Source organism: Mustela putorius, unplaced genomic scaffold (assembly GCF_011764305.1).
Source record: "Mustela putorius furo isolate JIRA1106 unplaced genomic scaffold, ASM1176430v1.1 tig00003853_pilon_pilon_pilon, whole genome shotgun sequence".
In the NCBI taxonomy this organism is placed as follows: Eukaryota; Metazoa; Chordata; class Mammalia; order Carnivora; family Mustelidae; genus Mustela; species Mustela putorius.
In genome coordinates this window covers 4186497-4207928 of record NW_025422005.1, presented here as the reverse complement: position 1 = coordinate 4207928, position 21432 = coordinate 4186497, and the positions used below count along the sequence as shown (strand labels likewise).

The following is a 21432-nucleotide window of genomic DNA, read 5'->3' as shown; positions in this document are numbered from 1 at the left end:
AGCACATACCTGATGTTGCGCAACCTTCCCCACCATCTGTCTCCTGAACTCTTTTCATCTTGCAAAACTGAAATTCTACCCATTACACAATAACTGTCTACTCCCCCACCCGGGTCCCTGGCAAGCACGATTCTACTTTCTGTCTTTGGTTTTTTACTACTAGATTCCTCATCATAGAATCTAGAATCATACAGGATTCATCATTTTGTGACTGGCTTATTTCACTCGGTATGTCATTTTCGGGGTTCATCCACGTTCTAGCACGTGTCTTTTTAAGACTGATCATTCCGTTGCGTGTGTTTGTACCACATTCTGCTGATAAGCATTAGTCTGTGGATGGACGCTTGGGCTGCTTCCGTGTCTTAGCTGTTGTGAATAATACTGCTGTGACCGTGGGTTTACAGATACTTCTCTGAGACCCTGCTTCCAGTTCTTTTGGCTCTATGCCCAGAAGTGGATTGCTGAGTCATATGGTAAATCTGTTTTTATTTTTTTGAGGAACTACCACACTCTTTTCCACGAAAGCCATACCATCTTACATTCCCACCAGTCGTGTACACGGGTTCCGGTTTCTTCACATCCTTGCCAACACTTGTTATTATATGTTTGTTCTGTAGTAGCGTCCTAATGGGTGGCTTTGATTGGCCTTTCCCTGATGATTAGTGATACCGAGCATCCTTTCCTGTGCTTATTGGACATTAGTATATCTTCTTTGGGGAAATGTCTGTTCAAGTCCTTTGTCAGGTTGGTTGTTTTTGTTGAGTTTTAAGGGTTCTTTATGTATTCCGGGTATTACTTCCTTATTAGGTAATATGATTTGCAAATATTTTCTCCCATTCTTTAGATTGTTTTTTCACTTTCTTAATATTATCCCTTGATTTACAAAAGTTCTTAGTTTTGCGGAGTTCAGTTTGTCTATTTTTTTCTTTTATTGGCTGTGCCTTTGATGTTATAACCAAGAAATCATTGCCAAATCCAATGTAATGAAATTTCTGCCCTCTCTGTCTACTCTTTTCTCTGCTACGAGTCTTTTACACTTCTGGGTCTTATGTTTAGGTCTTTCATCCATTTTTAGTGAATAAACTAATAAGTGAATTGAGTGAAGTTACATGATATGAAGTCAACACAAAAGTCAGCTGCATTAACTTTTATATATGGTATGGAAGAAGGGTCCTACTCATTCTTTTACAAACAAATATCCAGTTTTCCCGGCACCATTTGTTGAAAAAACTGTCCTTTCCCTATTGAGTAGTCTTGGCACCATGTCAAAAATCATTCGACCATATATTTGAGTGTATATTTCTGGACCCTCTGTCCTATCCTTTTGGTCCATACATCTGTCTTTATTCCAGTACCACACCGTTTTGATTACTGTACTCTGTAGTAAGCTTTGACGTAAGGAAATACAAATCCCCCAACTTTGTTCTTTTTCAAGATTATTTGGCTCTTCAGGGCACCTGGATGGCTCAGTGGGTTAAGCCGCTGCCTTCGGCTCAGGTCATGATCTCAGAGTCCTGGGATCGAGCCCCACATTGGGCTTTCTGCTCAGTGGGGAGTCTGCTTCCCTCTCTCTCTCTCTCTCTCTCTGCCTACTTGTGATCTCTCTTTGTCGAATAAATAACATCTTTAAAAAAAAAAAAAAAGATTATTTGGTTCTTTGGGTCCCTTGAGGTTCCATGCAAATTTTGGGGGGGATTTTTCTATTTCTGCAAAAACTGGCATTGGGATTTTAATAGGGATTGTATTGAATCTTTTAGTTGCTTTGGGTAATATTGACATTTTAATAATACTGTCTTCCCATACATTGATGTGGAATGTCTTTCTTTGTTTGTTTCTTTTTTTTTTTAAGGTCTTCTTTAATCCTTTCAGTGGCATGTCATAGTTCTCATTATAAAAAATCTTCTACCTGGTGCCTGGGTGGCTCAATGGATTAAGGCCTCTGTCTCTGGCTCGGGGCATAATCCCAGGGTCTTGGGTCTGAACCCTGCATGGGGCTCAGAAGGGAGCCTACTTGCTCCTCTCTCTCTCTCTCTGCCTGCTTCTCTGCCTACCTGTGATCTCTGTCAAATAAATAATAAATAAAATCTTTAAAAAAAAAAAATCTACCTCCTTAGTTAAGTTAACTACTAGGGTTTGCTTTTTTTTTATGCTTTTGTACGTGGAGCTGTTTTTCTTTCTTTCAAGGTAGTTCATTTTTACTGTATAGAAATACAGCTAATTTGTGTGTGTTGACTTTGTATCCTGCAACTTTGCTGAATTCATTTATTAGTTTGAAATTTTTTTTGTGTTGGTGGAATTGTTTGTTTCCTTCATATAAGATCATATAGTCTGGGAATAGAGATTATATTACTTTCCAATTTGGATGCCATTTATTTCTTTTTCTTATCTAGTTGCTCTGGCTAGGACCTCCAATACTATGTCTAATAGAAGTAAAAGCAGACATCCTTGTGTGGATCCTGATCTTAGAGGAAAATGTTTCAGTGTTTCACCATTTAATATGATGTTCACTGTAGATCTGTCTTCTGTTGTAAGAGGTCTTTATGGCTTTTATTATGCTCAGGTAGTGTCCTTCTGTTCCTAGTTTGTTGGATGTTTTTACCACGATAAAGTGTTGAATTTTGTCAGATACTTTTTCTGCATCAATTGAGATGATCGTATGGGGTTTTTTTCTTTTCATTCTCTTAGTGTAGTATATTATATTGATTTGTGCTGAACTATCCTTGCATTCCAGGAATAAATGCCACTCAGTCACGGTGTATAATAATCCTTTTAGTATGCTAAATTCTGTTTAGTAGTGTTCTGTTGAGAATTTTTGCATCAGCGTTCATAGCGTTTTCTTCTGCTATCTTTTTCTAGCTTTGGAATGAGTTTGGAAGTGTTCCTTCCTCCTCAGTGTTTTGGAAAATTTGGAGAAGGATTGAGATTAATTCTTTAAATTTCTGGTAGAACTCCCCAGTGAAGCTGTTAGGTCCAGGGCTTTTTCACTTTGTCAAGAAGTCTTTCTTCCTCCTCTCTCTCTGCCTGCCTCTCTGTCTACTTGTGATATCTGTCTGTTAAATAAATAAATAAAATCTTTAAAAAAAAAAAAAAAAAAACGGGGCACCTGGGTGGCTCAGTGGGTTAAAGCCTCTGCCTTCGGCTCAGGTCACGGTCCCAGAGTCCTGGGATCGAGCCCCGCATCGGGCTCTCTGCTCGGCAGGGAGCCTGCTTCCTCCTCTCTCTCTGCCTGCCTCTCTGTCTACTTGTGATATCTGTCTGTTAAATAAATAAATAAAATCTTGAAAAAAAAAAAAAAAAGAAGTCTTTGATTAGTAGTTAAAGCCAGGCTGCGATTCCTGTTGGTACTGTGTTGGGGTTACCTGCAGACATGTCCTGAACCCAGTCATTATGTCCACCCATGAGCAGGCTGTGTTTGTTGATGGTATTCTGAACAGTATTGTCTTTTTAAGTTTGTTTTTAGATTGTAGAAATAAATTGATGTTTGTGTAGTGACTCTGTACCGCATGACCTTGCTAACATCACTTAGTAGCTTTTTTGTAGGTTCTTTATGATTTCCCATGTAAGTGATGTCTGCAAATACAGAGTTCTTCTTTTTCATTTCATTTCATTGTAAGCCTTTTATTTTTGTGCCTTATTGCAGAAGTTTCTTTTGTTTCCTGTAACATGAAATCCAACCATTTTAACAGACCACTAAACTCTATGGTCAGGTCACAGAGGACCTTTTCACTGTGAGTTTTATGATCTATGAGGTTGAATTTATAATAGATTGACTTTACATTAAAAACAGAACCAGGTGGGGGCGCCTGATTGGCTCAGTGGATTAAGCCTCTGCCTTTGGCTCAGGTCATGATCTCAGGGTCCTGGGATCAAGCCCCGCATCCATCTCTCTGCTCAGCAGGGAGCCTGCCTTCCTGTCTGTCTCTGCCTGCCTCTCTGCCTGCTTGTGATCTCTCTTTCTGTAAATAAAGAAATAAAATCTTAAAAAAAAAAATAAAAGAAAGAAAGAAACAGATGATTGAGATGGTGAAACTTTTCAGACTTTTTTTTAAGGTTTTATTTATTTATTTGACAGTGGAGAGTGAGAGAGGAAATTCAAGCAGGGAGAGTGGGAAAGGGAGAAGCAGACTCCCTGCTCAGGAGGGACCCCACATGAGGCTCCATCCCAGGACCCTGGGGTCATGACCTGAGTCGAGGGGAGAAACCCCAGGCGCTGCAAAACTTTTCAGACTTAAAAGCACAATACACCTCTTTATACAGAATTTTAGAAACGAGTGTGCAGCTGTAGGTTTCATTTTTAATGATATCACAGATTTTGAAATAATACCATTTTTTTATGATAAAGAGTTTATCATTTATGAAATATCGACCCAGTGACCTCAGCTCTTCAGTTATGATGAAAGGTTCAATCTAACCTTCTACTGAATGTAATATTTATTAAAAATGAAACTTCTCATTTCTGTTACTTAATCGATAGCACATTAAGTCATTTATTAATATGATTACAGAAGGTCTTTCAGATTAGATGTCCCCCTCCCCCTTTGTCATCTCATTTAATTTTAACAACTAGGAAACAGCAGCCTAAGCTAGAAGTCAGCCGGGTCTGTCTAATCATGCACTTGTAACTTAGGAGATGCTGGAAAGAACGATTAAAATTGGCAGAAAGAAAATAACCTGTAATTGCTCTTTAGGAAGGAACAAGCCCCCTTACGTCATCACGTGGGTAAACCTACGTGGGGGAGATCTGGTTTATTCAGTTAACTAGTATTTGCTTAAAACAATGAGTTTGGTACAGGGGACATATTGGCCAAGTGTGGCAAGAAACGCATTGCACGATTGGTGTTGGCAGGGAAAGAAATCAGGGTTAAGAGAAAGAAAAAAGACCTGCAGACACAGGAATGTTGACTGACACACATGTCTTCAATGGAGTCTCGTGTGTTTTATTGAAACAGAAGGTATATCTAGAAGAGGGCGCGTGTCATGTCGTAAGTGTGCAGCTCGGTGGATTTTCACAAATAAGGACTGCTTCACGATTGAGCGCTCCTGCCAGCCCGTGCCAGGACAACACCTTCTCTCTGATCTGTTCTGCTTTCCGGGGGGTACTGAGCTGCTCTTTGGGTTATGATAGCTGGAGTGATCGGATCCCTCTTGTGAGCGCAGCGTCGTTGAGCACTGTACGGGTCATACGCCCTTTACTCCTCACGGGGACTTTGGGGAGAGAGGTACTCGTGTCCACAGCTGCAAGGTGAGAATACAAAGAAAAGGTTTTACAAGAGCCACGCTTTGTAAGCTTGTGCTCTGGGTCAGGCACTCTGCGAAAGCCCCGTGTGGTCACGCACTCACTCCGTGGTCTCCCCATCCCGGAGACTTTCGCCCTTTTGCGGATGAGCACGGTAGGAGTCAGCAAGCTCATTTGCCCCAAAAGCCTGTGTTCTTCACCAGTAAACTTCACCACAGAGGAAATCTTGCAGGTGAGCAGATGGAGAGAAAGAGGGACGGCAGACACCTGCCAGTGGTCGGACAGTGTAATTCTCAGAGGCTGCGCCAAAGAGCACGAAGGCAGGCAGGGGAGCTAGAATGGGGCAGAAGTCTGCCTGATTCCGAGAGGACAAGGGATACTCAGTTAACAAGGTCTTTGACCCTCTTCAGGGAGCTGCTGATTTAAAACTACGTGTAGATGAGCCTCTGTCCAAATAAGCAGCGAAGGTCTGTGTCTGGTTTAAAGCACAGGCTGAGGGGCTCACAGATAGCTCTTTCCGGATAACAGATCATGTGAAGTCCGCTGGAAAGGCCCAGAGAGGTCAGCCAGCCAGCCACCTCCTTCCCAGAAGAAGAAGTGATGGGCCTAGAAGTGAAAACATTGTCCAGAAGGCACTGAGGGGCACTGGGCACGTGTGACTGACACATCTCACCAGTCACGTGCAGTCTTCCTTTGGAGGCCTCCAGAATTCCTTGTTTGAAACCTCTAGTGGAGGGGCGCCTGGGTGGCTCAGATGGTTAATCGTCTGCCTTCGGCTCAGGTCATGATCCTGAGGACCTGGGATTGAGTCCCGAATCGGGCTCCCTGCTCAGCGGGGAGGCTGCTTCTCCCTCTGCCTCTCTCTCTTTATTTCTCGTGAATAAATAAATAAAATCTTTTTTTAAAAAGAAAGAAAGAAAGAAACCTCTAGTAGGGCAACCTGGATGGCTCAGTTGGTAAAGCGTCTGATTTCAGCCGAGGTTATGATCCCAGATTCCCGAGATCAAGCCCCGAATCGGGCTCCCTGCTCAGTGGAAAGCCTGCTTGTCCCTCACTATCTGCCCCACCCCCCCACACTCGCTCACTCAAATAAATAAAAGTCTTAAAAAAAAAAAACCTGCAGTAAACATTCACAGTGTTGCCGATTTTCTAGCGTCTGAGTAACATACTCATATATAAAGTATTTAAATTTTGTGCCAGAAATTACTACTAAAGTACATTAAAGTTTTGCCTTTTATCCTTAGTGGGGAAAAAAAAAACTTCATGAGTCCTGGAATTGGAAGATACTGAAAAGTTGTAGAAATTATAGGAAAATATGCTCAAACGTGTTTCCTTGTCACCTTGATCACTTGATGAGTCCCTGCGGTGGCTCTCCCTGCACATACGGGTTCTGAGACTTGGTCCCAGGCCTCTGCCCAGATGCCTGGTTTTTTGGCTCCCTCTGGCACGTTGTCGATGACCCAGAAATGGGATCAAAATGGTGAGGGAGTTGACTCCCAAAATAAAATGTTCTTTCTTTGACCGATCATCTGGATAGAGCTGCCTGTTCAGCATCGCCTCTGATGGACCAGAGTGGTCCCTGAGGCTGATACAAAATCAGATCCAATACTGCCCAAAAAACAGGCCTGATGGGCTAGCCACATAGGTAGCTCAGTGTTCCTAGGGCCTCTGAGGGAGGTTGTTCCTGCTAACTTCTCGGTGGCTGTGTGGCAGGCAAAGCAGAATGTGGGTTTTGTCCTCCCCCCCATGTCCCTCCCTTCTGTGTGGCTGAAACACGGAGTCCATTTTATTTACTCCGTGTCTTCTGCTCCTCTCGTGGTACGTGTTCTCCCTCCAGCTGAGCACTTGTGAGGACTGGGGCCTCGGGGGCAGGGGGGCGTCTTTTGGATTTGGGAAGGAGGGCTTTTGTTTCTACTGTAGGATAGCAAAGGATTTTTGCCTGCTTTCTGCGCTGCCTTTTGGAATTAGAGGTTGCACCGGGGACGTGTGTTGGCTTTACAATTTTATTTGTCTTTGATTTTTTTTTTTTAAGGGCAAATATATTCACTGCATTTCTTCTGTTGGAAAACTGCGTAAGATGCATGGCATTGCTGTCTAGTGGTGTATAGTTTTTTCCCTGTCTGAGCCAATTTTCTGTTAGGAGTACCTTGTTATGATTTATTTCAAATAACTTAGGTTAAAAAGTAAGCGGGTCTCTGACGTTTTTTGTTTCAGCTCAGAGCACAGTGAACCAGTATTAGAGACACATCTGATCGCAGCATTTCCCAGCGAAACACAGTTGCTATTGATGTCCATAATTGATCACTTTATTAACTGGGGAAAAAAGAAGCCTTATTGAAGCAATAAAGCATAACTTCATTATGTCCCGGGTGCGGAGAGCAGACACGTTGGAAAGTGGCTGACAGGCTCCCATTTCAAGGCTGATTCTGATAATGATAATATTTAAGGAGCATTGATTGTTCTCTAATTGGATTTTTCTTTCCGTAGGCCTCTTCTGAAGAGCTGAAAGCCGCGTACCGGAGGCTGTGTATGCTTTACCATCCCGACAAGCACCGAGATCCCGAGCTCAAATCACAAGCAGAACGACTGTTTAACCTTGTTCACCAGGCTTATGAAGGTCAGCGGAGGGCTTGGCTTCACGCAGACGCCCTGGAAGCAGCTGCTCGATTTTTAAGAGACTTGATTTGTAGGGGGCAGAAAGAGAGTCCTTAGACGTGTATAAGAGAGGAGGGTTAGGTCAGTGCTTTTTTACTGACAGGGTCCTTTGAAAGAGTAGTATTTTGCTTCAGAAATCAATATGTGTCCAGTGAGTGGGAAGCGCGAGTGCAGGCAGAGCAGCGGACGGGCTGGGCTGCAGGGAGCACTGGGGCTGTGAGTCGCTCGCTGGCTTTCTTCTAAAGGGAACTCGTAGAGGTAAAAGGCTGATCGCTGCCGACAAGCCCCCTTTGTTCTCTTGTTATGAGAAGATGTACAAGAACGTTTTTTTTGGCCCCGATTTTATTGGCTCCGGAACATTCAGTGAAGGAAAGGTTCTAACAGAAGGAGGAGAACGATCTTAAGAAGGCCACCAGGGAGTAGTCAAGTAACACAGGGTTTTCTGCTTACTTCTCAGGTACTAGAGAAAGAAAATTCTGTGATATAGTTGGGTGTAAAACGTTCAAGTCGCTGATAAGTCCCCGGTTTCTGTCGGAGATGGTGGCAAAGCTCTTGGTCACACGGTGGTGTTGGTCACACAGTGGCGCAACTGCCTTCAGTACCCTGAATTGTACACTTCAAAGTGGCTAAAATGGATTCTCTGTTATGCATATTTTGCCACAGTTTTAAAAAGAAAGATTAAAAAATATTTACTCCTAGGACACACACCAAGTAAAACAGTCTGTTTATTCCAGAGCCATTTGGTGATTTGCACCTTGGTTAGACAGACCAAAAATTAGTAACGTGTTTCTTTAGAGAATAAAGACTTCTCATTGCAGTCGGAAGAGCATATGCTGTATTTCACTTAGTGGTTTTACCGTAAAATTAGATTTTACTGAGGAGGAACGCTCGGGCCGTGACACATGGCGCGGGTCTGAGCTCAGTGGCAGGTCTTCATCGCACCTAACTCCAGTGAGACCGTTTCCATGGCGGTCCTGACCAGGAGCCTGGTCCTTCTGTCGCATCATGTGGGCTGAACGGCTGTGATACTTTGACTGCTGTCCAGATCACCCTCAGCCCATTCGTGTGGTTATGGAGATTCAGGGAAGAGTTAATAGAAAACCTTCGCGGAGCTGGTGTAAGTGCTGCGGCAGCAGAGCTAGCCCCAGTGTTCACCCTAACGGGGAGACCAAAGCAAAGCCGTGAATAAGTAATTCCCTATGAAATTCTCCAGATCAGCTCGAGAAGTCTGCCTCCCGCGTTTTCCAGTGGTCAGCATTTCCTTCTTCCCCATTAGATTTGAATATGGATAGAATCATTTACATCTTTTTTTTTAATTAGGCCTAAAAATATATGGGAAGTCTCAAGGGAGAGAAGATTCAAAGGTCTTGAACACAAACTGGCAGAGGAGAAGAGGAATGGCCATTAGCTTTCCTGACACTTGTGTTCAGTTCGGACGTCCTTCCAGTGGCTCCGTCCCTCACTGAAAGACTTTGATGTACGGAGTTAGGTGGCGTGGCCGCCACCATAGTGACAGGTGTTTGTGTCTTTAAATGATTTATAAAAAAAGGAAAGATTGGGGAGAAGAACCTGTCTTCGGAGTTAGTGAAACTCTGTAATAGAGCAAATAATAAATCACCTTTTTCTACAATCAGAGCCTGTCTGAACAGGCTTTAGAGACTGGAGTGAACAGCCCAGGTATGTTACGGGCTACGGCAGAAACTGAGCTCTATTGGAAACAACTGTTCTTGAGGGACACTCGGAAGCAGCTTCCTGTAAGGTGAACCTCACAATTTAAGAGTTGCTGAGACACAAAAAATCCAGTATTTCTCATTCGTGTCCACCTTTCAGCATATCCTAGATCAGATCTAAGAGGCAGTTAGGAGGAGGGAGGCACGGGATGGAAGGTGGGGTTGGGTAGGGAAGAGGAAGAGGTGAGCTCACCGGGTGATGTTGTCTCCGGCTCGGACGGGAGAATTCCGTGCTCTCTTAGCATGTGTCATTCTGAATTTGCAGTGCTCAGCGACCCCCAGACCAGAGCCATCTATGATATATATGGGAAGAGAGGACTGGAAATGGAAGGATGGGAGGTAAGAGAAACTGCACATCCTGTGTCCCAGAAGAGCTCTCCAGCTCCACACGCTGCGATCATGGGTTGGAGAATACCAAGAGGCGCCAGGGTCCCGTTCTCATTGGTCTTTTGGTCTCAGAGACGGAGTTCTAGGCTCGGCTGTGCCTCTGCCTACCTCTGTGTACCTGGGCAGGTCAGTCACCCAGCTTGTCCTCAGTGTCCCGACCTGTCGGGTGAAAAGCTAAGGGCGTAGATGCTGCCAGTAATTCCTAACCCCAGGGAGGGCCCAGGCCAGTTGTGGGGTTGATGGAAGACCGTTTCTGCAGAACATAGTTCTGCCTTCACCTGCGTTTCCTGCCGCCCCCTTCCCCACCCCGCGGGTGGCACAGTTCTGTGCCCTCTCTCCACCCCAGCTTACCTGCAACCCCATCTGGGACGTGTTCCTGTTGGTCACGTGCTGTGCGTGTGAATGAAACGGAAGCACAGTAGTAGTAGTACAGTTGAGAACTACCGGGCTAACTGGCCCTTCGTGAAATCAGCTCTCCCCGGCAGCCAGGCTGTACGAAGAGTCACAAAAGTCACACAATTCTGTGCTCCACACCACCTCTGCCCAAGCCTCGTGCACGTCCACACTACCGTCTGCAGCAGGAAGGCCCGAGGCTCGAGTGGGAAATCGAATATGAGAATTAGCGGGAAAACTCTGAAGTTGCTGTAAGAACATGTAGATGTTAGAATTTAATTTCATTAGACTTGGTTCTGATGCCCGAGAAATGGTGGGAAGCTGTTAGCGTTAAATTGGCCGTCACTGGTTTCTCTCTCATCGCATAAATTACAAGGCATATGCAAGGGCATAAATTACCCTTGAAGTTCTCTCGGTGCGTAATCTCGAGCCGGAGGCCTGGCTCTGACTAGTATCGGAGCCTTCTCCAGGCCTTTGGAGAAGGAGTGCAAGAGAAGCCACACGGGCTCCAGTCCCTTGGCCACTGCTGCTTCGTATTTATGGCAGCTTATGGGCCGTCTTCTGCCTGTGGCCAGGTTTGGGGCACCCATGCAATAAATGGTAGTTGCTAACATTTATCAAAATGGGAGGTTTTACATAAATATCCAGTTGTCTGTCTTCTCTTGGAAAAATCGGAAAATCTGGTAGCAGCATATCTGAATTGTTCTGTGAGGAGCCTCTGCCCCGTGGGTGGGCCATGCTGTCACCGTCCCGGCGCTCACCACCTCCTGTCATCTGACCACTGGCCTGCCCTTCGTCCGTGTGTCCCACCTGGCTCCAGCGTGCATTTGGGTTCTGACCTGTGGCTGGATGGAGGCAGCAGCACTTCACGTCACATTAGTTCCTTGTAGCTAAGTATTAGGTACACATTTTTCCATTCCTGAAAGGAAAATACGATCCTGTCGTATTTACTGACTTGCTCCTCATCCTTCGTGCACATGGTCAAGCTCCCTTGTGTTTTGAACACGTGGGTCAGCTGTGGTTTGGATGGGTGCATTCAGGGCCCCTGCAAGGCCGGAGGCTCCCCCTTTGGAGTCTGGGCGGTTAATTCCCAGCATCATCAGCCCATCTAATGGAGCGGCGGGATAACGTCTTCCTGACAAAATACTGCCTGGTTTCCTATCGCCAAACCAAATTATCTCCCCATTAGAAACAAAGCAAAACCACACACACAGTAATGATTCTAAAAGTATGTAGGCAGTCACAGATGGTGAATGGATAAGCTTTTCTATTCATATATTTTAGTAAGCTACTTTATAAGGAAATTTAGTTCTCATCTATCAGAATTGGCTTTTTATTTTCATTGATAACTAAGCTTTTTTGCAGTTTGCTATTTTTGCATTGATACTAAGCTTTCACTGAAGATAAAAATGCCTTCAAGGAAGAGCACATGAAGATACCTCCCCGATATTTACTAAGAAAGGTGTGGGTGCCTAACATACGATAGAAACGGAGCCCGTTGTTCGTGTTGCACAGGAACGGTCTCACTCCAGAGCATTCTGTGCGGCTGGCGTCCTGACTCCCTCAAGGAGACCGTCGCGCCCCTACTGGGTAACGTGCGGATTCTCCGGCTTCAGCTGAGTTCCCTTCGCGCTGTTGCTGGTGTTCTTCAACTGTTAAACTTTTCTAATTGCTGGTGGTATCCGCTTGCCACATACCTGTTAGTCTGAACATACAGGCAGTCGCTGGAGGAGGGAGGGCGCTGTCAAAACCATAGCACCTGAGACGCCTCTAGTCCCGAGATGTCAGAGCCCTGGGGCGGAAACCTGAGTTTGTTCAGGCTGCACAAGATACAAGTCCTGCTTTCAGCCGCTAGTCAGTTTCAAGGTTGGTTTTGTTTAGTTTTAGAGAGAGAGAGAGAGTAAGCAGGGGTTTGGGGCAGAGGGAGAGAATCCCAAGTGGTTTGTACACTCAGCACAGAGCCTGACAGGAGGCTTGATTCCACGACCCTGAGATCATCACCTGAGCCAAAATCAAGAGTCAGATGCTTAAGGGCGTCTAGGTGGCTCAGTCAGTTAAGCATCGCCTTTGACTCAGGTCATGATCCCAGAGTCCTGGGATGGAGTCCCGCATCGGGGTCCTTGATGAGTGGGGCGCGGCCTTTTTGTGCCTGCTGCTCCCCCCGCTTGTGTGCTCTCTCTCGCTTTCTCTCTTTATGACAATTAAAATTTTTTTTAAAGGGGGGCTAAGATGCCTAACCAGTTGAGCCACCTATGCTTTTGCCCTTTTTTTGTCTTTTAATCTTTGAGAGGCTTTGTCCTTCTCCAGCAGGATTCCGAAGGAAGAAGATGCAGACGTACAAGTGATCGCCACTTGTGAAACCAGCCATTTTAGTTACCCGAGTTGGTTAGCAGTGTTTGTGCAATACCCATGTTGAAAATGAAATTGGCTTGAGTGGCAAGCTTCACCTTTGAGCTGGGAGTGCTCGGTGGCATTGAAGCCGGTAACGGTGAGCCGGCAGAGAGGAGAGCCCGTGACTCAGGAGCACTGGGAGATATTCCACCGCGTCCTTTGGCTTACACTGCCCACGGTCTAGTTTTTGTCCACAGGCCCTGCCGGTACCCACATCTCACTCTTCCCTGTCTCCTTGACGTCTGTCTCACAGTGGCTAGGACAGTAGCCTTCATTAGGCAGAGCTGCAGTGCGGTCAAGGTCATGAAAACAAAGACTTAGAAGCTCTCACAGACTAAGGAGATGGGATGACAGCATACAAGGCCAGAGCCTGAACCGGATCCCGGAGCACAGGGATGACAGCATGCAAGGCCAGAGCCTGAACCGGATCCCGGAGCACACAAGGGATGTTAGTGGAAGAGCTGGTGAAATCGAGAAGGTCTGGGTTCCGTTCCTTGGAGTGCTCTAGGGTTGGCTTTGAGATTTGGCCGCTGTCCTAGGGCAGTGTGAGGTGTTAACATCAGGGGAAGCCGGGGGAAGGGTGTAGGAGAACTTCCTGTACTGTCTTTGTAATTTTTCTAAAGTTCTGAATAATTTTCTAAAATTGTTCCAAAACCAAAGTCAAGTAGCTGGACTCAGAATTTTCAGACCAGACAACCCCTCAGGAATCCTGTAGTCCAACCCCGTCACTGTAGCAGGGATCCGAGGCTTAGAGAAGTGAAGTGACCCTCCCCGCGCCCCCGAGGCCGCCAGGAGGTTAGAGGCAGGGTGGGAGAGCCTGCCTTCTGTCCTACCACGCTGCCTTGCTTTTAGGGATCCCTGCCCCCTCTTCCACAAGGCAGATCCGTGTTCCTGGCTAGCGCAGGGACGGACCTCATTGGTGAATGGACAGTTAAGGTGAACGGGACAGGTGTGTAGATTCAGGGGCTGCCCATGATCTGCCCTGTTAACGGAAAGTGTCTGGTACTCACCATCTGGCATGTGGTTCTGGGCACTGTGTTCCTGGGTACGTCTATCCAAGGGTGCCTGAGATGGAGGAAAGTGACGTGTGGCTGGCTCGGTCTCCTTCCCTCCTCTGCCGTGGTGCACTGCGCGGAACGGGCCGAAAGGACGAACGATGTCGGGAGCCTTGGAAGCGAGACTCTGGCCTGAGCCACCCAGCTCTTCGCCGCTCTCCAGGTGCCAATCCTCTTGACTTTGCAGTCCGCTCTGATTATGCACCAGCTGTTTGCCAAACCTGTGTAAAATTGACTAGAAACGGAATGACTTCACACGTTTGGAATATTTGCCTCTTCAGCTTATCACAGAGTAGGGCAGAGAGAGGGATTCACAGCTACTAATTCAGTCGGCAAAGGTCAGACAGCTCTAGAATTTCTAAAACAAATCTTGTTTTGCTCTGGCCTCTGCAGAGCCTGACGCTTTCCAATCTTTTAACTCCTGAAATCTTACAAATCTTTGTATTTAAAAAATATCAGGAGAGAGGCATATTCATGGAGTCTGTGTTGCTGGTTAAAGCTTGGCTTGTCAAACTTGTGCTTAGTCTGCATTATCAACACCGGTGTCCCGCTGGACAGAGTACTCGGTGGGAAACCTTCTCATCCAGGCAGAACAGGGAGGTTATTCCAAGACCTGTGCAGCAGGCACTTCCCATCCAGACCCTGCTTGACCTTGGTAGTGCAGCACTTAGGTCACCACCGGCAGGTTCCACAGTCATAGGTTGGGGTTCAGAGGTCGTGAAGAATTTCTAAAACACTTTAAATCCTTTTTTCCTGATCTTTGTTGATCTTCATGGTTAAGTGGAGTAGTTGGTAACTTCCATCTCCCTGAAGCTCTTTTGCTTTTATTCTCTGTGCTGAAGGGAGAAGCCGGTGGGAGACAGGGGTGCTACAGAAGCGGAAGCCCTGAGCTTCCCTGCCCCGGCTCTGCCCCCGGCTCAGTCCAGGGTAGGAATGCAGGCGGAGTGCTCAGGCCTCAACTGCAGGGAACCAGCAGGGTGAGCCTCCATATCCATTCAGTACGACCGAGGATGGTGCTGGGAGGCCACAGAGCAGTCACTGGTGCCACTGATTTATTTGTTCTTGGATGATTTTTGTGTTTTTATTTTAAAACTTCCTTTAAGAGAACTGCTGCCCCCGTTTAGTAATTCTTGGTTGTATCAGGTTATAAGAGGAGAAAAAGGTTTCTCCATTTTTTTCTCTTTACTTCCTGAGAGCAGTAGTAAACACATTTCTCAGTGTTTTTTTGGATAAGCCAGTTTTTATTTTTCTTTTTCTTTATTGCTGAATAATAAAACCGAGGTGCACAAAACCTTAGACTATAACCCATTTATGTGTTAGAATACACACACACGTATGTGTGCACAGAGATGTCTAGAAGACACAGAAAAGCTCGATGTCAGCCTGTGGGAGGGATGGTTGGAAAGAGGGAGCTACAGGCGAGTTGCACTGTTTGCTTTATATCCTCCTGTACTATTTTGATTTTTTGCTGTAAGCGTGTATTTTTTTAAACAATTCTTTAAACTTGTGATTTCCAGGATTGCTTCTTCTCACATCACCTCCCTTTTTAGCTGTTCTGTGAGCAGCCTCTCAAGGCTCCTCTGTGTCTCTCCCACTGCTACAGGCAGTGTGCTCTCGGGGCTTCCCCCCGCCCAGCTCCGGACGCTGTCCCACGCCGATCTCGGTGTTGCTCACAGGCCGTGGCATCTTGGACCCTAAAATCACATGGTGCGGTTTTCTCTTTCACAGATACGGGGCCTGAGGCCCACGGTGGCCTTCCGTTGCCTATTAGAAATCTCTGCTTCATGACGCGCTAAGAAAAGCCGCAGCGGGAGGCCGTATTTCCTCATTGATCCGACATCATTGTTCAGGGGGTCTGCCCGTCAGTACGAGAATTGGGGGTGCAGAAGTGCACCCGACATCTACATCCTCGGGGTCCTATCGTAGTGTAGTAGGGAAGGTTGCAAAAAATGCCCAGACCTGATGGCCGAAGACCCCTTGGTCCGAGCCCAGAAGGCATCTCTGGCGATGGCCCCGGCGCACTGAGGAGAGATGGCCGGGCTGTGTGGGCCTTTGCCCTTTGGTTCCGTCTTTAAGGTTTATTGTCTGTGCTGGGACCATTGGGAAATTTAGACCGTGAGACTTAAGGTGATGTGTTCTTGGGGAGCCTGGGTGACCCAGTTGGTTAAGTGTCCGACTCTTGCTTTCAGCTCGGCTCCTGATCTCAGGGTGGTGAGATCGAGCCCCGAGCAGGGCCCCAGGCTGGGTGTGGAGCCTCCTGAAGATGCTCTCCCTCCCCCTCCCTCTGCCACTCCCCACCCCCCCCCCCGACACTTGTGCGCGAGCTCTCTCTCTCACCGTCTCTCAAAAACTAAATGAAAATTTAAAAATAAGGTGACGTGTTCTTTGTAAGGTTCCTGCAGCCTCGCATCAGCTACTGAAACCAGGGAAGTCGTGCTTCGGTCTCTCCGGAGAGCTGAGGAGAAGCGCGGCCACGGGACGATGAGGGCAGAGCTGAGTGGGTGTGACCGTGAGCCTCGCCTCCCCAGGGCCCTTGTCCACGGGGAAAAGCCCACTGGGCATCGCTGGCGTCTCGTTTAAGTCCCGGGGAAAGGAACACGACCCCGGGCCACGCGGACTCGCCAGTTAACCCTGTCAGCTTTTTGCGTCTGTCTTCCTTGCTTTCTGGGTCCTTAACTGTGTCCTCCTGCTGTGCCCGCAGGTGGTGGAGCGGAGGAGAACGCCGGCCGAAATCAGGGAAGAGTTCGAGCGGCTGCAGAGAGAGCGGGAGGAGCGGAGGCTGCAGCAGCGCACCAACCCCAAGGTGAGCCGGGCCCGCAGGGCGTGCGAGCCAGCAGGCCAGCCCGAGGTCCGTGGTGCTGCTGGGGCTTTTGTGTGTGTGTTTGGTTGGTTGGTTGTTTGTTTGAAAATAATAACGTACAAAACTGGTGGAACAAAGTTTTGTGTATCCAAGTGGCGTCTTTATGGAAAGCAGCTCCCAGTGGCTTTCCGCAAAGCTGTGGCCGAGGACCTCAGAAAAGGGTTTCCAGCCACGTGCGGGGCAGCAGCACTGGTCCCACGGCTCCCCAAAGCCAAGGAGACCTCCCAGACAGTAAGCAGCACAGGCAGGTCCCTGAGACCCTTCCCTGCAGTCGAGCTGCCCACACTCTTGCTGGGTGACAGTCAGGGGACACTCGCTGTCAGGGAGAGGGCGGCCACCTGACCACACTGAGGCAGCTGGGTTCCCTGCATGGCTTAGGACATAGGATTGTTCCAGACTGCCTTGTACAGGGGCCTAGGCTTTTTTTTTATCCTCTCCAGACAACAGCGCTGTGAACACCAGTCACTGGGCTCTTGTGGCAGCGACAAGATGACTCCCTTTGACTCGGTCAAGTCCCCAGGGGAGTTTGAGTCCTGCTAGCAACGTGCCTGAGTCTGGGAGCTACTTCTCAGTCCCATGTACCGTATCTCTGTCCTTTGGTTTGTTAGGGAAGCGCGTTCTGAGTCCATGTCCCAGCCCTGCGGCAAATGGGGCACGTCAGTCAGTCAGAGGTACCAGATGTGCGAGTGGCTAACCGAATGCGGCCCCGTGTTCCCGTTCAGTGTGCTGGGTAAGCGGGGCTCGGCCTCCGTCAGCGTGACCAGGGTGTCCTGGCAGGTGGCCTGAGCGTCTCCTAAAGGAAAAGAACAGACGCTGGCGTACATCTGGGAGGTGCGATAATACGAACTTCTGATCAAATATATTCCAGAAAGTGGATTTTTTAAAGACTCCCACAGCAGTTAGGGGACTGTATATTCAGAACACTGCCGTCTATTTGAAGCCTGCATTTCAGAGTATATTTATAAATGCCCACACCTCTCCTTTCTACCCGCCTCCCTGCCACAGATGATGGCGTCAGTGGTGGCGAGTGGCTTTTGGTCACAGGCTGGTGGAGAATTGAAACACCGGCCAAACCGACTCGGGGCGGGTGACGTAGTCGGGGGCACTAAAGATCTCAGGGGCGCATAAACCATGCTCATGGGGGACCTTCGCAGAGCCAGCGGTCAGGGCCGCACACTGGGGGGATGCCGGGTTGGAGGGGTCGGCGCTGGCAGATGGAGCGAGGGCTGCGGAGATGGGGTGGGAGCCCGGCGGGAGCGCGCTGTTGCTCTGCTGTCTTTGCTGCGCTGGCTGCAGCTCTGCCACATTCAGAGCAACGAAGGGGAAAGACGAAGGGGAATGACACTGTCACAGTAGCCTGAGCCTCTGTGTCCTGCAATAAAATCGGCCATCTGGGTGTGCGCAGTGATTGCTTATTGGGATTCTGTGGAAATGTGTCTCCGGGCCATGTTTCTGTGGAATGAGGGAGCACAGCTGTGACCGTTTCACACAAGCGTGCAAGTTATTGTAAAATTCCTAATACTGCACTACTTGCTTAAACCGCTTCCAAATAAGACGTTTTCTAACCAGAAATAGGGAGTAATAACCAGATGTGGGCTATGCAGCATTTCAGGGAGAGGTTTTGAGCTGGGTCTTTTATTCCATTTCTGAGGGTTTTGCTTTTCATAGTGGAAGGGTTTGGAATATTCTCATCCTAAGAAGACAGGGCGATCTCCTCTGTTAAGAAAACCACAGAGGAAGGACACTGCCGATGACCATCAGGCTGAGCACTGACCTGTCCCAAGAGACTGGCAGGCAGGTTCCATTTTTGGTACTGCCGTCTGAATCTTGGACGGGCATTTCTCTCTGTTGTTACAGAAAGAGTTTGTTGGGCAGGGATTTTTGAGTAGGATGTATGTACCAAGAACAGGCAGAGAGGTCAGGTGAGAAAAGTCACAGATTGGAATTCCTGACTCTGATACAGTGATGCGGGACCCAGAGCAAAGCATGTGACCTATGCTTTGTTTTCTTGTCTATAAAATGAAGCCGTCTGGGGGTGCCTAGGTGGCTCAGTCGGTTGAGTTGTCAGCCTCTTGTTATCGGCTCATGTCATGATCTCAGGGTCGTGGGGTCGGGCCCTGTGTCAGTCTCCACACTCGGCGGAGTCTGCTTGTCCCTTTCCCTCACCCTCTGCACCTCCCCGCAGTCGGTCTCTGTCTCTCTCTTTTTCTCTCTCTCTCAGATAAATAAAATCTTTAAAAAAAAAAAAAAATGACACTGTCTGGCTTTCCTGTCATACAAGCTGGGAAATGATTTAACCTTTTTCTTTTTTTAAGATTTTATTTATTTATTTGTCAGAGAGAGGGAACAAGCAAGCAGAGAGGCAGGCAGAGGCAGAGAGAGAAGCAGGCTCCCCGCTGAGCAGGGAGCCCAATGCAGGACTCCATCCCAGGACACTCATGACCTGAGCTGAAGGCCGCTGCTTAACCGACTGAGCCACCCAGGTGTCCTGGGAAATGATTTTAAAAATAGGAAATAGGAGTTAATTTATTAGAGACGGACAAGCCTGCTAAAGAAATGCATAGTGGTACCTATCAGGTACTAGTGAGGTTAAGAACTCAATTTCATTTTCGTTTTGCCTCCAGCACTGCATGGGAAACGCTTGGTTTGGTCAGGCAGTTCTGGGCCCTGGTGGTTGGGTCTGGATGGGGTCTGGCAACTGGGATTTCAAAATGGCCCTCTGACAACACCATCAGCCTTCTGCTGCGGCCTTGGCCCAGTGGTGTCAGCGTGCCCAGCTACCTGTGAGTCCTGGCTTGTCTGACTGAGCTTGGGAAAGCACTGTGGGGCTCAGAAGTGGTGAGCGCAGCCCCCAGCTCCGGTGTGCGAGCCGGCAGCGGAACGCATACAGACACGCTTATGAGCAGATGCCGGAGACAGTGTGGTGGAGCCTTCCACTTGGAGTCAGGAGCCCTGCACAGGGATTCAGAGTCCTCCCTCCCATCCTGGGCCCTGGGTCAGGCTGCTTCTCCTGTCTTAGCTCAGTTTCCCCTTGTGTGCAATGGAAGCTTTGCCCGGAAACCCACTTCTTGGGGTCAGAAGACCCCACAGTCCTTAGTTTCCTCACTTCTGTTTTCTGTGTTTGCTGCATGAGAGGAAAGTCCTCTGTGTCCCCTGCCGGAGACCCCCAGGCTCAGGTTGGTGGCATCCAAGGACCTCCCGGTCCCTGGCACTGAGCAGCTCTGGGAGGGTGTTCACAGCCGGGCCAGACGGCGAGGCTCATCCCCATCGAGAGCACCACGTGCGACTGGACTGTCGCTGCACTGCCCCGGCCACCCTCCCTCCCTCCATCCTCCGGATCTCTGTTTTGTGGCTCAGTCCGTCCACAGGGCTTGCCTTTTAAAGACTTAGGATCCCACGATGGGTTTGTTCCGTGTTGCATTCACTTGAGATTGGTTCCCTTGATTCTTTCCTTTGTTAATGCCCGGAAGCTGTCCCTCCCTGCCACGGCAGCGACTCTGGGGTCGGCCAGTGGACGTTACTGCCGCCTTCTGGGGACTTTGTTCCCATTCCGTGCAGAGCAGAGCACTAAGTCACGAGCTGTTGGGGAGCTGTTGGGGGGCCGCCGCCGTCTGCCTCCGGGGGTAGGCTGGCCGCCTGCCGATCCCGTTACAGAGCAGTTCAAGGGGGCTCGCTGCATCCTGTCCGTTTCCTTTTCGCCGTTCAGAGGTCCACGTAAGCTCCCTGGCAAGACCTCCTCTCTGATTTCAGAAAGGCCGGCTTATCGGCCTGGTTCCTGTGATAGCTTAAAAATAGGATTCAGCTTTATCGGGAAAAGAATTTAAATAATGTATCAAGGAAGACATGTAACAGTAAAAATATTTTTAAATCCCAAAACGTTTTCATAAAGATGCAGGATTACATTACTCAATTATTTTTAAAGGGTTTTTAAAAAGCTATGTCTCGGCTGCCGCGGCTGATGGTCGTAGGCATTCGAATGAGCCCGTGGCTATGACTTCAGTCTGTTCGGGGGAAATGGCTCTGATGTCATAAACCGGCTCGGCTTTGCTGACAGGAAAATTGTGCCGAAGGAAAGCTCTTTGGACCCATATGTTTGTTGTGTTCGATGGCAGGAGGGGACGATTAGCGTTTGCACAAATAGGCAGCCACCGCAGGGGAAGAGACTGGGAAGTTGTTGTAGAAGATGGGACCGAGTGAGGAGACAGAGCCTTTGCGGGAGGCACGAGGCTTTTCTCCCCCATCCTGTTGGCGTCACCGCTCCGAATCAAGGTGTCCAAGTGGGAGACTGGGGGTGAGGGGACACAGGGGTGGGGGCATCCTCGGGGGGTGAGGGGACACGGGGGGGGGGGGCATCCTTGGAAGCTCCGGTGAGTCTGCGTTTGATCCTCGCTGAGCTCAGGCAACACAGGTTCCGACTCTGATCTCCCAGCGACTCTGTGGACACGACCTCAAGAGCCACCCTGGGCCCAGCAGCCGGAAAGCGGCTACACGTTGCTCTTACGGCACTTGCCTCCTGGGGGAAGTTTCAGTCAGTCATTGAGAATGCATTTGACAGAAATTTCTCCCTTTATCCTTATGGCCAGATAAAATACAAACATGAAAATAATTCAGAACGGAGCATTCCTGATTCTCCTCAAAGAGGGTTGATGAATGCACCATCTCCAGCCTGGTGAGAAGCTTCTCGTCGTGGGAGAAGGGCTGTCACGTGGCATGCTCAGAATTTCT

At 48.2% G+C, this 21432-nt stretch overlaps 1 protein-coding gene across 2 annotated transcripts in view; it reads left to right on the top strand.

The window, feature by feature from the left end:
* The window catches only part of DNAJC11 (DnaJ heat shock protein family (Hsp40) member C11), a 70490-nt gene that overhangs the window by 14894 nt on the left and 34164 nt on the right, over window positions 1–21432 (top strand). For both annotated transcript variants that reach the window (XM_004768646.3, XM_004768647.3), the window contains exons 2-4: window positions 7724–7853; window positions 9887–9960; window positions 16549–16650. In XM_004768646.3, the coding sequence (XP_004768703.1) occupies window positions 7724–7853; window positions 9887–9960; window positions 16549–16650 (306 nt within the window). The remainder of the gene's footprint in view (window positions 1–7723; window positions 7854–9886; window positions 9961–16548; window positions 16651–21432) is intronic.